Here is a 16,106-nt window from a genome sequence, read left to right on the forward strand (position 1 = left end):
TCGAGACGTGCAGCTAAAGGAGGTTATAGAATGAATCCATCAGATTCACGTGTCTTTATGCATGTGTTTAGTAAATAAGCGCTAGACTGCTGCGTGCTGAACACGCCACTGCCCTCATTTCGCAGACTTCTCTTCGGTACCCAAAAATTCGATACCAGTCTGTCAGAGTCTATGGGTTACAGAAGGCCGATCAGATAGGACAGATGCGTGCGCCTGGCCTAAGCCTGGCCAGATAAAGTAGCTACCAGTGGAGTGATAAACGCGAGGACTAAATCTGGACCAAGTCCACAGGGGGCAGTGAGCGACTAGTCTCGGTTGTTGCTCCCGAATTTTAAGCTTTGAAGTTAAAACCCCAGACTTCCGGTCTCTTCAAGGGCAGTAATACGTATCTGCTGCACTTCTGCTGTTGCTGATCGTGTATCGATCCTCCTAGCAGCGCACGATCACGGTTGAGGCTTGGCAAAGTGCCAATACTCCCATTTGATGTGGTCTTTATGAAAGTCAAACTTGGTATAAACTGATGTTCGACATACCTGGTACTGATGACCTGTAAATTGCGTGTCTAGACAAGATTTCCACGTCATCACTGACGGTTCTTGGTGGTACTTTGCGCCGCTTATATAAGCATAGTTTAGATTGAAGGGTGACTGAAAAAGGAAAGCTTTCTTGGTTTCCCAGTCTCATTACTTACCCCTGGACTGATACTGCGTGCTGAACACGCCTTTGCCCTATCTTGTTTCTGACCACGACTCTAATACTTTGACTGGCTCATACTTCTAGACTTGTAACCCTAATGTCGTTTCTTTTCTAATTTCTTTCTACTACCCTGGACCATTTCATACTAGTCTGTTCGAGTCAGATACCATTTCCCTTACAATGTCCAATGACATACAGAAGGCCGACCAGATAGCACACAGATTCTACACAAAGCTTTGTCTTGTCGTCTCAAATGCTAGGGCCACTTCTGAACTAAAGTCTCAATCAAAGGTCGACAAATGGGTGCGTGACTCCTTCGAGTATCCAGACTGAGCTAACCTCTTTCTAGTTTAACCTTGAAACCCCAGACTCTGACCTCTTAAGAGATCATCTTCGTATATACAAAGCAGTATCTACTGCACCTGCGCCACCCCCATTCGAACTTCAGGTGCTACTCTCCGTCCCAGATCTCATCACTAATCAAGTCTTGGTCCACCTTGCACATGATTCCTCTCGCTTTCGCATCGACCCAACGCCTAGGCACATCGTACTCGAGAAGTGGTTGCTCAATTTTGTTCCAGAAGCTCGTGGAGACAGTGACGCCGACAGTGTGGCACCATCCACCATTTACAAGCATGGAATACCTCTCTTCCGTAGTATCTACAGTCTACTTCGTATTCTTCCCTCCTGGAAGCTTTACAAGAAGCTTAGGAGGCGCACAAGCAATGCCTACCGGAACGGCAACCTAAGTATCCATCTGCGCGTCAAGGGCCTTGAGGACGGCGTTAGCGCGACTGACATCCTCGATTTCGGTAAGTCACGTTACCTTTAACCTCGTGGCTTCATCTCATTTCATCATTACTTCATCTCCGTCCAATGAAGACACGCCCCCTGCACCCAATGCACCACCACTACAGCACCAAACCCATATCTTCCCTGCTATTCCACATCCTTCGGGTACACTCTCCCTTGACATCACCTACCTCTCTTCTCCAAACTTCCAGCTCGACGAACTTGAATCTCTCCTCTCCTCTCGGTTTCTCTCTCTAGATGAAGGACCAGAGTTCACCCCTACCCTTGCAAAGAACCAGCAGCGTGATTCCTTAACGGGCCTTCCGGGTAGTCTACCATTGCGTGCATCTCTTCCAAAGTCACCACCGTCCTCGATTGCAGATCGTTTTGTTCTCCCCGCCCCAAATTCTCACTCCCGTACAAACTCCATGCCGGTCAGCCAGAGTCCACGCTTGGGCGCTTTCCCCATGAGTCGTACTTCCACCGGCGCCGGGATCAACGCGGGATCGACATCTGCCCTCTCGATCGCGTCCTCACGTCAAGATTCGAGTACAGCTTGGTCCAAGGAAGACACAGGACCTTTTTCGGGCGTTTCCGCTGCTGCGCGCATCAGATTGGAGAGTATGGCGGGGAGGAGTAGTAGTGCGGTCAGCATTATATCATTCGATTTATTCATCGACAACTGACGTCTCTTCAGGACCTTCCCTCTACCCCAGCGCCACTTCCGATCCGAAGACCGGGGATCAACCCGGTCCATCCAGTTCAAGACGTCCACACTGTCATCAGGCTCTCCGTCCCTTCACTCACCTTCCCCTTCTCTGCGTCAACCATCACCACTTTCTGCAGGCATTCCATCACTGCCTTCTCGCCCGGTCCCAACGTCACCAAACTCCTCTCGTGTTGTTCCCCACTCCTCGATTGGATTTGGTAGGCAATCTCCCAGTAGCATCGGAGGTCGATCAGAAGGCGAGGACACATCTCCGAAGATTCCAACAAGGAAGCGTTACTCCAGCAGCTTTGGACATCGCTACACTGCAGCCGGAGGTGGGGGGAGCGTTGGAAGTGCAGGAAGCGGGGAACGAGCAGAGGTAAGCGACCTCGATGCCTTATTATACATTATCCTTCACGTTGCATATCCATCTGACTGATATTGCATTGCATCGCACGTTGCTTCATTTTTCATCATTTGCTATTTATAGATGGAATGTAGTACTAATAACATTCCTGTGCAGAGTACCTCTTTCCTTGGTGTACCCACTGATGACGATGAGATATCCATCTTTGTCAAGGACATTGATGCGCGGAAGCCACTTAACGCCCAACGTCAACCTTCGCCTGCATCTACACAGGGCCCACCCACTACCCCCTCACATACCAAGTCCGACTCCATGGGCTCCGCGGGTCCAATGTTGACACGAGAAGAAGAAGTCGACGAACGTTTACGCCACATGAATGAGACGTTCCTTGCGAGCTTGGAGGGACTTGGTAGTGGCCGGAGAAGAGGCAGTATGGGTGGACATTCAGCGGGCGGAAGCCCTATCTCGAGTACAAGTGGACGTGATGAGGGAGAGAACAGAGGTATGCGACGCACGGAGATCCGGCGGGGAACGTCAAGACCGAGACTTGGCTCCTTACGCAGCATGAGCGCCAATGACGTAGCTTCGAGTGGCGGGTCTGCAGAAGTGATGGGGAAGTTGGAACTCGACGAGGAGCCTCGGGCACAAAGACAAGGTCCCCATTAATGTATGCATGTGCTTTCTTGATCATCCGACTGACTTGGTGGGGTGGTAGTAATGGTGGTTAGCCTTGTGTCTTTTGCAAGCCGCAAGGTCAGAATCTGAGTTACTCGGCGATTACTGATTTTCATGGCATCATCCTCGCTGTTATATTATTTTTACGCATTTTATAGCCATTTGCTTCATTAACTATCGTCATGCATACCCGAACTCTCGTCTTTATCATATGCATAAGTTCTATACGCAAGGTTGATTGGATCCACAAATGACATGTGTTAATGAGTGTATGTGGGTCTAGTAGGAATTGCGAATTGACTGTCTCAGTTCAAATTTCAGCCCTACTACGGTCCAGATGGCAAACGCACGTACAAATAATCTTGTTGTCCAAGGCTATCAAACTTTGGGCTGCTTCATCAACGAGACGTTCATCCTTGCACTCGACAATGGCTTGGAATTGGTCGCCTTTTGTTCCTCTTGTCTATTGGTACGCGTTACCAAGTGAGACTAGAATAGTTCGTACCTTTCCAGGTCTTCTGGTCACAATGTGATTGATGGGAGCATGTAAATAGAATTCAAGCCGGTGGCGTACGAACAATGAGAAGTTGCACGGATCATTTGAATTTCACTGTTGCAATCGCCTACATTAGCCCGCTCAATTTTACCAAGTATGTGGTCGGGCATCAAATCTCCCAGAATAACCCACTTCCATTTGATATATCATGGCCTCAGCGGCATGATCGTGATACTGGGCACTTGACAGATAAATTGCTCTGTTTGGTCAAAGACAGGACGGAAGCGATGTTCTCCGAACACACAGGAATGTACATGACCCTCCGAGCTAAGCGTGGCCGAGAGGTTGTGGATGCTTAGTGCGATCAGTGAAGTATGGGATTTCGCAGGGGTTGCTTGTTTGAGCACGAATTGGCGAGGGATAAAAATGAAATATAAAGTTGGCGGAACGTTGGTGAGATGAGGAACATGATAAAGCATGTATGCCACGTCATTGGCAGCGGAGACAAGAGAGAAAATGAGCAGGATGTCACGTATTCCTGCAGAACGGACTCGGCAGCAGATAAAGCCAATCTTGGCTCTGCCCCGATCAGCGAATAAGCCTCACTGACAATCCAGGCATCTCCTAGGTTGCACGTTTCAACAAGATCGTCGAGGTACAGACCTAGACGTATTGATGATTGATCTTCAGTACAAAACCTCCACGGAATTGCAGTTAACCGGAGGTACTTCCTAGATGTAACAGTGGCTTACAGTGTCTTAGCTTTGTCGATGAGCTCTCTATTTTATCTCGTCTGTTGCATAACAGCTGCATTGATACGACCCGGCTATATGATTGTCAAAACATGAGTATTCACCGGATGCTTTGTATAGTGCTTTACATAATAGCGAGGGTCCTTAGGACGTCATCGTAGACAAAAAAAATTGTGTCGCAGCACAGCAGTGTACCACATGTCGAAAAGTCTACATGTTAGTGAGCTCGAGTCGCATCGATGATCGCACACCCTTGCTATAGCCAAAATTTACAATTCGAACGAATGTGCGCTCATGGAGTCAGGCCATCGATTACATCCTCGCCATTCGCAGTGGCCCACCAGTACATATTGATAAAGGGAATGTGTCGAGCAGGGCTTGAACTTCCTGCTGAACTTCTGAGCTACAAATTTAAGATTCCGACTCCGCAAGCCCTCGTGGCCTCACCACCATTTGGCAACAGCCTGCAACTGTGCAACAGCCCGATGCCCGAATTTCTCAGGTTATTTGCCTATTGTAGCACAAGTCGCCAGCACGCAACCCCGGCTGTGCTGAAGTGAGGATGACGAGGATGCCTCTGCAGAACGCTTCAGGATTGGAGGCTCGTGCGGACTGATTAGCAGAACTTTGATAGAAGCCCTTACAAGTTCGTTCTTCTTGTCAACAAATGTTCGTTCCTGATGACTTGACTCAGTCTCAATGTACTCAAGGCCGGATGTTCTATTCGTTTGAATGACTGTCGACGTCCACCAAGCCTAGACCAAACCATCAGCCGAGAAATATATCGCGCTATGCCAGCACGGCCTTGTTATTCAGAAAAGCTCGGGGCTTGCCGCCCTTGTGAAGGTCTCTCAATCTTGCAAACCCACCGTGCTCTCGATGCTCTTGCTGAAAACGAATAATTCAAGTGCCAATCCACAATAGCGCTTACTTGAAGCTAGTCGGTGCGCCAAATTCTATTGTTTGATTCCACGGAACGTTTCCCCGGCTATAGACTACTCATCGACATACAAGAGAGCTTGTCCAACATCAAAAAACTTAGCTTCCGCGTGAACTCTGTTATCCCAGATACATATTTGTCTCGCCTTGGCTAGTGTTGAACGTTCATGTCGGACAAATTGCGGATTACAACAAAGCGAGCTCCCACGTTGTAGCACCTGTCAGGGTGTCGTGAGCAGATTTTGTACAGCGAGAGATTCTAGGCCCGTTTCTTATGCAACGTGGTCGTCGTTTAGATCGTCGGACGTGTGCGTCGGCAATTTAAAAGAGACGACTTTCCGTTGCCCCTTAACTGCGCAAGCGCAACGGGTCTTGATCATGGTGCCATTTCATCGACCTCAGGAGCTGTACGTCATCACAACATCTTTGAAGTCCGAAGTCTTGATGAGGTATGTCTGGCAGGGAAATTCAGTGCCGGTTATCATAACGCATTCGTCTTGATTCTTATGCTTGATTTATGATTGGTAACCGGTCACTCAAAGTAAGTCGCCTAATGATTGCACTGATGGCCAGTCAAGGGTCGAGGACTAGGACCCTTGTCGGCGCCGGCTTTCATCCTAACGCCTTGATCTTCTCTATTGTGCACAATGATTCGTTCCGACTTTTTCTCTCGGTGTTGTTGAAGATAAGAGCTAATTTATAAACCTACAGCGTGTTTCTCAGAGATGGTCGCAAAATTTCTCTTGCGATGGGGTTGTCAGCCGGAGGTAGAGCTCTGCCGTGTTATTATACCAGTCTTCAAGCCTCCCTATCTCATTCTTTCGAGGCGATACACATTGCAGTGCCGGTGGTCACTGCTAATGACCAGGTGTCTCCGGGGAGTCATCTCTAAATTCGGAAATCTCTTCACACATTGTGCAAAACTACAGCATCGAAACAAAAGTTACGAACACAGCAAGTGCTTAGTGAAGTGGATAATCGGCTCCTTCGCGTGTTCTTTCTGATTTCTAGTACACAGGCCAGATATATTTCAGGGGACTTCATGACCTGTGACATACCCAAATCGGTGTGCAAGAACACCTCAGTCGTTCTAAGTGTCCGTACTCATAAAAGATTTCGTGAGTGACTACATCATTTTTGATGTTCATGACTTGAGAACAAGGTCGGCGATTCAATGGTTGCCCCATGTTATACACGCAATAGGTGAGAAACACGCATGAACTCAAATGAGACAAGGTGGCTACACGTAAAGCATATCAAACACCGACAGAAGGGGTGAAGTCATGCACGACGAAGATAGCGTACCTGTGTTTCTCCCCTTGATAAATTACCGCAAGCACGATTATAGGCTATCAAAGCCACCCATACAAACACACGATGTCCCAGCCAATGATTATACTTTACGATGTACCATCCAATATACCACAACCTTGGGCCCCCAATATCTGGCGGGTACGGTAAGGCATTTCACTCCAACAGATATGTGCGCTAATATATTTCCCAGGTTGATACTCAATTTTAAACGGCTCCCCTACCGTACTACTTGGGTGGAATTTCCAGATGTCGAGGAAACCCTTCACGGGATTGGGGCCCCACCAACTTCCGTCAGAAATGATGGCCGGCCTGTCTTCTCTCTCCCGGTCATCGTGGATCCCATCCGGTCGCCGCAGGCTCCTATAGTCCTTTCAAACGCAAATCACATTGCTGAATATCTGGAGGTCACTTATCCAGGCCAGCATACCTTTCTATCTGCGATCCTTACATCTGAACAATTTGCAGCGCGTCAAGTGTTTCCAGAGGGATCTCGTGCACTGCAGGCGTTGTTTGTGCACTATATCCAAGAGATATTCGTGAAGCCACTGCTCCCTATCATGATACCTCTTAGTCACCAACGTTTGCCGGAGCGCAGCCAGAGTCATTTTCTCAGCGGGACGACGCCAAGTTATCTTTCCGTCCCTCCAGAGAGAGAACAGGCTTGGAAGGCAGTTCAAGAGCAGTTCGATTTTCTGGCAAATATTCTTGACAAGAACTCGGGCACTGACGGTGACGGGGTGGTTGCTATGGGCCACGAACTCACGTATGCCGACTTCGCCATCGTTTCCGTACTTATTTGGATAGAGAAGGTAGCACCGCATGATGGCTGGGTGAGGATTCGGCAGTGGAACGGAGGGCGGTGGGGTAAATTATGGGAAAGGTGCAAGGACTGTATGGATGTATTTTAATTGCTATGACGGGCGCCGTGCTTAGTGAAATCGCCGTTCCTTCTTTTTTCGCCTTTGTTCGAGTTTATACTGCACGACAATGTTGATGCATTCTAGGACCGTGACGAGAGTGGGCGTATGGCAGTGACTCGGATTCTGAGACTCAGATGCAGGGGCATGCCACCGACGCCATGCAGATATACCCAGCAGATGTAGTCGCTACAAACAGTACTGCTGGCATAGTCTACTTATTCAAGTTCGCCTTGCAACCGTCTCCCTCAACCTGAGATGCGACATTCCTTGCACAGGCTAACTTTAATCAATCTTTAGTCTTAGAAGCACCTAATGCCTTGTCGCCTATTTTCAATCAATTCATCGCTGCCAAGTGTTCTATGATATATATCATTGCCTCAGCCCAGTCCGAGTCAGTGTCACAGTTGCTGAAACGCTGAAGTTCCGAGAGAAGGTTTGCTTTATTATGCAACGCTCTGCCGCCGGGCTTGACCAAAGTGCACTTATGTAACTTAAAAAATAAATAAACTACGTCAGGCTTGGCGCCAGTCAGTACTCTGAACAGTGTTCGCTAGAAGCTTCACAGCGGTTTGCAGGAGTCCAGGAGAACAAATAATCGATAGTTTCATGAGACGAAGTTCAAGTCCAAGAAGTTCTAAGTGCGTTGGCGAAGCTTGATCGGTCTTAATATTCCTTATCGGCCCTGTAGTAATTGTCTCAAGGTCATTCAATTGGGCTAAAGCACTAAAAACCTGAGTAGCTAAGTTAAGCCTCATTCTCAGACTTGTGAGATGGCAAGTCCGTCTTCATCATGTTCGCCCTCTTCATCTGCGGTAACCATCCCAATACCTGGCAAGTCGATTTTGAAGCGTCCTCCACCCACGCAAACTGGTATCCTCTCTCGAATCAAGGGTCTTCTTCCAACACAATCTCTTACTTCCGCCAGTGACGACATCAAACCTCTAAAGCGCGCCCATTTTATACTTCCCAAACTTGTCACAGTTTACCCTATATCCTCCATCAACCCTCCGTCAACACCCGCGCTCAAAGATGAGAAACGGGCAATTGAAGAGAGAGAGAGAGAGAGACGCAGGAGAGTTGTCAGAGGTAACTCTATTGGCCCGAACGAAACCGAAGAGTGGTGGAATCTGGACAAGGTGGAATCGTTCTACAGGGAGTGTTGCGCATCAAGAGAGGAAGAGCCAGATCCCGCGATTTCTGCTGCCTTTAAGGTGACAAAATTTACATGTGGGCTCTGAGAGCACATAAAGCTAATCTCAGATGGTTGTACTCAACAGCGCGCATCAGCCACAAACCCTCGGTCCGTTGATCTGTCCGGTGTACAATTGACACCCACATCTGCCGCAATCCTCTCTGACGTGTTTACGATTGAGTGGGGTCTTCGAAAACTCACCCTTCGAGAGTGTGATTTGGACGACTATGTAAGTTGGTTTTCCCCTGATTGCCTCTGCTATGCTCACAATAACCCAGAAATTGAAACTTATGCTTCACGCGCTGCTTATACCTGGCACTCTCGTTTTCCTGTCCGTTGCGTCAAACCGTCGCCTAAAAGCACCTGCATTTAAAGTGCTTGGGTTTTATGCCTCAAAAGTGCGTTATTTCTGCAGATAATAATGCAGCTGCTCATGTATTCCATTGCCAGGCAAAAAGTCTACAGTTCCTCGACCTCTCACAAACAAATCTGGACAAGAAGGCAGTAGACTATATCGTAGTCTCATTGACAACAGCACCTGAGCCTGGTTTAATCACCCTCCGTCTAGACGACTGTTCTCTCAGGGTACCAGCGCTGGATGTACTTGGTAAGCCATCAACGTTCACACTTCGTCTAATTTTCTCTAAGTGTGGCAGCCCGAGTTATTCGTAATTCATCTCTTCGCAACATCTCTTTGCGCCATAATCGCATCAATGCAACGGGAGCTGTCGCCCTTGCTCTCATGATCCGAGACTACCCAGACGTGGTCCCTACTACTCCCAATTCATCTACCTTTCCTTCACAAGGAACCATCATCTCTTCGCCGCCTTCCTCGCCGATTCCCCCCTTTGCCCATCTACCTCCTCCGTCACCTGTTACCCGTACAGGACCTGTACCGCCTCCTCCACGTCATCCATCGTCCTTGCCTCCTCAAACGACTTACACGCCGTATGTACCTCGTACTCGCCGAGGTGCTGCAGCAGCACAACCTCCCCCGCTCTCGGCTTCCGGTCAGCCCGTCCCTATCATCACGTCAAATCCACAGGGTGGTGTCACTACTCGCCATCTTGCACCAAGTACCGGGTCTCAACGGTCGGAGGGCGGACTCCATCCCAATGGTACGACTCACAGGCATAATGTCGGTCCAAGTGCTGCACTCCTGGACAAGGTGCGCGCTCTTGATGCATTGCCAAGACTTGGAGCTCTCCGCACGTTGGATTTAAGAGGCAACGACATTCGCGTAAGTATTTCTTTTGAGTATGGTATTATCTGTTGATGATGTCGGCGTAGAACGGGGTTACCTATCTTGCACAAGTACTCAAACGAAACAGGACACTTAAGGTCCTGAACTTGAGTGAAAACAAGCTGGATGTTCAGTGCTTGGTGGCAATTGCCGAGGCGCTGGTAAGCATTAGAGTCTCATTGGTCGTCAGTATTAACAGGAGCTTCTAGAAATACAATCATTGCTTAGAAACTTTGGACATCAGTTGGAATCCCTGCTCTGGTCCTGGTCTCGAAGGCGTGCGTTATTAACTCATTGCACGTGATGCCTAGACTGAATATTGTTTAGATTCAATCATTGCGAACGGCCTTCACATTAAATAACGCTCTCAAGCGTCTATTCCTCTCCTCCACTAATATGACATCGCCGGGCGCAATCGCACTCGCAGAATTTCTCCCTGAATCAAACTCCTTGCTCCACCTAGATCTCACAGACAATAGCTTGGACATCGCTGCCATTATGGCGCTCAACTCGGGACTTAAGGCTAATCACACGATGCGGTGTCTCGACGTCAATATACCTCCGGATGATGAGGAATTTGCCAGGTGAGTGTCTAGTGATCTATACGGTACGTTTTATGAATACGACCTCTTACAGAATGTGTCGTGAAATTCTCAACACTTGTATCCGGAATACGGAGGAAGCGGAAAAAGCGGCACATGTTTCTGATGGACTTCGTAGTCCGGCGAGCAACCGAGGGCTTGGTAAGGGTGTGTGGAACATGATCCAGGAAAGTGAATTAGCCAAATCAATACGTCAAGGTGGCGGGCTCAAGGTAGATGGATGTTCCCCATGTATGATCAACCTACTCACGATTCTGAAGAACAATTCTGAGATTGTATCAAGAGTGTATACGTTGCTATCTCAAATCGAGAACTCGGTGAATCGCCCACGGTCTATTTCAGTCACATCTTCAGGCGCATCCTCTCCAACTCTCGTGTCACCCGCGGACCAAGACCTCGTTCAGCAAGCCAAGGCCACTGTCGGTGAAATCACAGAAAAAGTGCAGACTACGACAGACGTCGCCCTTCTAGAAGAACTCCTGGGCCTCTGCGACAAATTGAACAGTGCTATCACACAGTTATCATCCGCTCCTTCGAGCAGACCACTTCTTCATGGCCTCGGGTTAAATATTCCCAGCGCGGTGATCAGTTCTGTCGACGGAGATGCTCTACATGAGCGCTCTGCAGAACTGTCAGAGGATGATACACCACTAACTCCGAAGGTAGATAAAGGAAAAGGTCGAGCAGAACCAGAGCCGGAGGAGCCGGAGAAAGTGTTGAGTCCCACTTTCATGATAACCGAGTCAGAGGACGAGGATGAAGACGACAACAGATTCTTAGGCGAGGAGGACCAAACTAGCGTCCCTTCCCCTGTGGTTAGGTGGGTCATCATGCAAGAAAAATATCTGCATACTCTGATGATGTCTCAAGGTCGAAAAGTTGGGTTCAAGAAGAAGGGGAAATCTTCCGAAAAGGTGCTGTCCTTCTCGGACCTGAAGAGATGGAGGGAGAGTACGCTGGCGAAGAACTCCGTCGTGAGGTGAGTATATCGGTCATTCAGTTCCATGCATATTTCGAACACTGCTACAGTTGTTGGAGGCCATGGTCGAACGGCCTCCTCCTCGCGGAATAATCGATGAATTTGGCATGGACATGGACATGATTGCACCTGAAATAGCTTCTCCTCCGCCTGGGGAGCCTCTACGACCTCCACCGCGTCCATACGTTTCCCGTACTCGTTCCACGTCTTCCAATGGATCAACGGGAGACTTACATTCTCCAAACTCGCCTACGACATGACTGCTGCGAGAAGCCCCACTCCACCCGCATCTCCAGCCTCACGCTCATTTCCAGGAAGCTTTTCTGCAAGCTCCCCTCCTGAGCCTCGATAAGGCATCATGCCCTTCATACACCATTTATTTCACTACTTTGACTATTCCATTCGGATTTGCCATATACCTGCTATCAATAGTGATTGTGGGATGTGAAATGTCTATCATTCAAGGATATTGTTTTGCGTTTGCCTGCCTGAATTCATTCCGTGTATTAATAATTACCTTTAATTGTGGATTTAATGCGACCAGAACATACGAGTAGCAGTTGAAGCCCCTGACAGGCGCCGTAGTAGCAACGTTATGTCATGGTGGTGGTCCGCTTAGCCTCTTCAACGTCAACTCTAATAACCTACCTACCCAAGCACTATGGCCTCCAACGAACTTGGGGCTGAGCCTCAAGTTCCTAGGCGATCCTCGAGAATTTCAGGGCAAGCAAAAGTAGAGACTCCTGCTCTTGCTAAGAAACCGAGAAAACCTTCAAAAGTGGGGACAAAAAGGGCAGCCGAGGAGTTTGACCAAGATGAAAAGAACAAGAGAGTACGCCACTTGAAGCTAAATTCTCTGATATTGACTGTAATGCATTCAAGGCTAAAGCCGCTGAAGACAAGACGGTCAAGGAGGATGATGGTGTGGCAGACGGAGCGCCTATCGACATTGGCGATATTCTACCCTCGATGACCCTCAAAAACGAGAAAGGCGAAGACATTGATACTGGTTCAATCGCAGCAGAGAAGGGTATTGTTCTCTTTCTTGTTCCGAAGGCTGACACGCGCAAGTTTTTGAGTTTATCTTGGTGTTCATCTTAGCAACGGGTTTTCTTTTAGCTGGATGCACTACGCAAGCATGTGGCTTCCGCGATATATGGCAAGAATTTACCTCGCTTAATTATGATGTTTATGGAGTCAGTGCCGACTCCTCAACTGCTCAGAGTAAATGGCAAACCAAGGTGCGTTGTCACCCATCACGATCCTCGATGTGCAAATGACAAGTTCATGACCGAAAATGACCGTCACTCCAGAAGGAACTCCCATTCCCCCTCATTTCTGATCCTAAGCGGTCATTGATAGGCGTTCTTGGGGCTGGCGATGGAAATAAGACGAAACGTAGTCATTTTGTCTTTGAGAAGGGTGGCAAGCTTTTGGACAAGAAAATGCCTGTGAAGCCGGTAGACAGGTGCGTTCCATGTCATCCTACTGTGTTTTTTCATTCGTTGATGTGACACACAGTCCCCGTCTTGCATTGGAATATATCAAAAGCCTCAGGCTGAGCGAGTAGGCCACGAACACGCCCGCTCGGTCAAGTTTATACTATGAATCCATTTGATCTCGTGTTGTTTCTAGAAATTTGTACACCACTTACACACCGCAATTTCTAGTTTATCACTCACAACGACGCTGACGCTGGCACTGGCACTAGCTTAACTATTCTATTCCTAGGCCACTAAAAAGTTGTCCCAGAGTGAACCGTTGCATCAAGGATATCCAGCACGGAGCAAGTTCAGTCTTGTTGGATCGGCGTAAATAGTGAAAAGGATCGAGTCGTGTAACGATGCTGTGGCGGCGTCAGGCTGTCATTCGTCTGCGAGGAGTTGGGCAGCTCAACAGTCGAGCTGTGGAATAATTGGGATTGCAAGGTATAAGACCGGATGAACGTTTCAATGAGTCTCCGTACCAAGTATGCGAAGGTGACTTATATGGTCAAACTAGAAATAGGTTTCAAACTTGTGAAAATATTTCTTTTGTTGGGCTGGTACATATCATAGAGGGTACCTCTAGGATCGATATGAGCCAAGAATTAAAGAAATTGGCGGTTGGGTTGTGGAGATATGGTCGAAATACTGATATTTTGGCCTACCCACCATATCTCAATATTTCTGACCTCCAGAGGGTATGGGACCATCACCAATCGATTCCTGCACTTGGAAAACCTTAGGACAGTTGTTTATAGTACCGGTCTTAGGCCAAAATGAGGCACAGTGACATATAGGAGGTAGGAGGGGGGAGGGGGACTTTGCACATCTCAAGAACGTGATTTTTTCTAAGAAATCTGGCTCGACCATCGTGTTCAGAGGGTTCAAGAGCCCTCGGGAAAAATGCTTTTGGAGTCCTGGCAAGTCATGGGAAGTCTGTAAAAATCGATCTTTGTAGGGGGTGTCAGCAAAACTGACATATTTCATTTCAGACAGGCTCAAGCCACTCTGGGACCATTCCCAATCGATTTGTATGATCGAAAAACACCAGGCACAGTCTTTTATATATTGGTATTTACATAATATCAAGATATGGGAGGTAGGGGGGGAGGGGGACCTTGCATATCTCAAGAATGCGATTTTTTCTGGAAAGTCCAGCTCGACCATCGTGTTCAGAGGGTTCAATAACCCCCAGGAAGAATACTCCTGGAGTCCTGGCAAGTCATGGGAAGCCTAGAAAAATCGATCTTTGAGGGGGGGTATCAGGCAAACTCACACATCACAATTCATATTGGTTCAAAACACTCAGAAATCAACTCCAATCCATTTGCATGATAATTAAACAGTAGGAACACTATTTTGCACATCAGCATCAACATAAAATCATGCCTTTTGGTGGAGTAGGCAGGGGGAGAGGGTACCACAACTCTGAAACATGATTTTCTTTGAGGAAATGAGCATTGCAATTGCATTCAGATGGTTCAATAACCTTTGTATCAAGTCCTATTTGAAGCCAGGCAAGTCACATGGAGGCTGAAAAAATCAATCATCGGATGAGGCAGCATGACAGGGGCGACTCTGCTTACATAAGCAAAAGCGGTCAGTGGGCAACTTTACAACAACATGACTTTGATCCATCAAATTCAAATTGCTGTTCCTCCTGGTTCAATTGCTTCAGAAGTCAGCCTGGGATCAAGCCATGCGACTCATACAACAGCTGCGAAGGCCTTGGCACAACAGGAATTCATCACTCATGACCCATAGCTCATGACTTTGGAACATGATTTTTTGGCATCAAACAAGCGCTGCTGTCAGTTTCAGAAAGTTCTATGACACATGGCTGGAGTTCTATCTGATGCCAGGCAAGTTGTGTGAAGTCTGGTGCAGCAGGCAAGAGGAGGTAGCATGACTCTGGAACATGATTTTTTTGGACCAGATGAATTAACACTATCGTGTTCAGATGGTTCAATAACCCCAGAAACAAGTTCCTTTTGAAGTCAAGCAAGTCATATGAAAGCTCAAAAAATCAATCATTGGCATGATAGGGGCGACATTGGTTACATAAGCAAAAGCGGTCGACTTGAAGATAGGTGGGCAACATCAATCAAGATACATAAAGAAGATATATGAAATGCTATACCTCTATGCCTGATGGGTAGTGGAGAGAGGCATAAACCCACCCTCGCTGCAGGGACAGGAAGAGGGGCATAAATCAATTATGCAAGCAGCAAGAATGCAGACATAACCTATGGAATGCGAAAGCAAGTGAAACCCTGCATTCTAGCTTGACGAATCTACCTCTGATCCAGATCATGGCTAATGGCTCGGACTCCATTGATGATGGATGGATGACCGTGGCTAATAATTCGGATTCCATTGATGATGGATGGATCACATGCATGTCACAATCACTGCATGGGATTCCATGTCAGCCAATGGGAAAACCGTGATTTCTTACATTCACTCACCAGGCTTTGGGACAGCATGCTTAAAAATTGAGTGAGACATAGATGGAAAGAGGAGGAAGTGCTTCCGACTCAAAGACAAGAAACTATGCTCCAGGAATTATATAGTGAGCTGAAGAAGCTACAACTAGCAACTGCTACCAAATCACCCTTTCTTGCTGCAGAGGCAGAAAGAGGGGGGGGGAATCCATCATATAAGTAGCAAGAATGCGGATGTAAGCTAAGGAATATGGAAGTGAAGCCTCAAGCCTTGCTCCGACTTGATAAGTGAGGCTTCTGATGAGCCAGTTGCTTTAATGGGTTAGAGGTTAGGGTTAGAGTTAGGGTTAGAGTAGGGTTAGAGTGTTAGGTTAGAGTAGGGTTAGAGTAGGGTTAGAGTTAGGGTTAGAGTTAGGGTTAGAGTTAGGGTTAGAGTTAGGGTTAGAGTAGTTAGGGTTAGAGTTAGGGTTAGTAGGTTAGAGGGTTGGTTAGGTTAGTTAGA

General features: G+C 47.7%; 5 protein-coding genes across 5 annotated transcripts; all 5 read left to right on the forward strand.

Moving 5' to 3' along the window:
- Positions 1-780: 780 nt before the first annotated feature.
- BJ212DRAFT_953062 (autophagy-related protein 13-domain-containing protein) lies at positions 781-2,212 on the forward strand. The gene is made up of 3 exons (XM_041344436.1): positions 781-999; positions 1,046-1,508; positions 1,579-2,212. The coding sequence occupies exons 1-3, from the start codon at positions 877-879 to the stop codon at positions 2,172-2,174; spliced, it is 1,182 nt and encodes a 393-aa protein (XP_041186696.1). The 5' UTR covers positions 781-876; the 3' UTR covers positions 2,175-2,212.
- A 341-nt stretch (positions 2,213-2,553) lies between these two features.
- On the forward strand, positions 2,554-3,531 carry BJ212DRAFT_953476 (uncharacterized protein). The gene is made up of 2 exons (XM_041344437.1): positions 2,554-3,231; positions 3,293-3,531. Exon 1 carries the CDS (start codon positions 2,688-2,690, stop codon positions 3,228-3,230), a length of 543 nt encoding a protein of 180 aa, XP_041186697.1. The 5' UTR covers positions 2,554-2,687; the 3' UTR covers position 3,231; positions 3,293-3,531.
- Positions 3,532-6,803: 3,272 nt separating this feature from the next.
- BJ212DRAFT_1284893 (uncharacterized protein) lies at positions 6,804-7,648 on the forward strand (the record flags this gene model as incomplete). The annotated part of the gene is made up of 2 exons (XM_041331856.1): positions 6,804-6,883; positions 6,931-7,648. 2 exons carry the CDS (start codon positions 6,804-6,806, stop codon positions 7,646-7,648), a joined length of 798 nt encoding a protein of 265 aa, XP_041186698.1.
- Positions 7,649-8,430: 782 nt separating this feature from the next.
- BJ212DRAFT_1486951 (uncharacterized protein) lies at positions 8,431-11,936 on the forward strand (the record flags this gene model as incomplete). The annotated part of the gene is made up of 12 exons (XM_041341198.1): positions 8,431-8,871; positions 8,938-9,081; positions 9,131-9,250; positions 9,303-9,459; positions 9,509-10,092; positions 10,143-10,256; positions 10,305-10,373; positions 10,423-10,679; positions 10,732-10,909; positions 10,958-11,517; positions 11,568-11,676; positions 11,727-11,936. The coding sequence occupies 12 exons, from the start codon at positions 8,431-8,433 to the stop codon at positions 11,934-11,936; spliced, it is 2,943 nt and encodes a 980-aa protein (XP_041186699.1).
- A 329-nt stretch (positions 11,937-12,265) lies between these two features.
- BJ212DRAFT_1395598 (thioredoxin-like protein) lies at positions 12,266-13,392 on the forward strand. Its single transcript, XM_041337181.1, has 5 exons — positions 12,266-12,508; positions 12,559-12,742; positions 12,796-12,917; positions 12,990-13,144; positions 13,198-13,392. Exons 1-5 carry the CDS (start codon positions 12,338-12,340, stop codon positions 13,244-13,246), a joined length of 681 nt encoding a protein of 226 aa, XP_041186700.1. The 5' UTR covers positions 12,266-12,337; the 3' UTR covers positions 13,247-13,392.
- Positions 13,393-16,106: the final 2,714 nt, after the last annotated feature.

This window comes from Suillus subaureus (genome assembly GCF_016647635.1).
Source record: "Suillus subaureus strain MN1 chromosome Unknown BJ212scaffold_64, whole genome shotgun sequence".
Lineage (NCBI taxonomy): Eukaryota > Fungi > Basidiomycota > Agaricomycetes > Boletales > Suillaceae > Suillus > Suillus subaureus.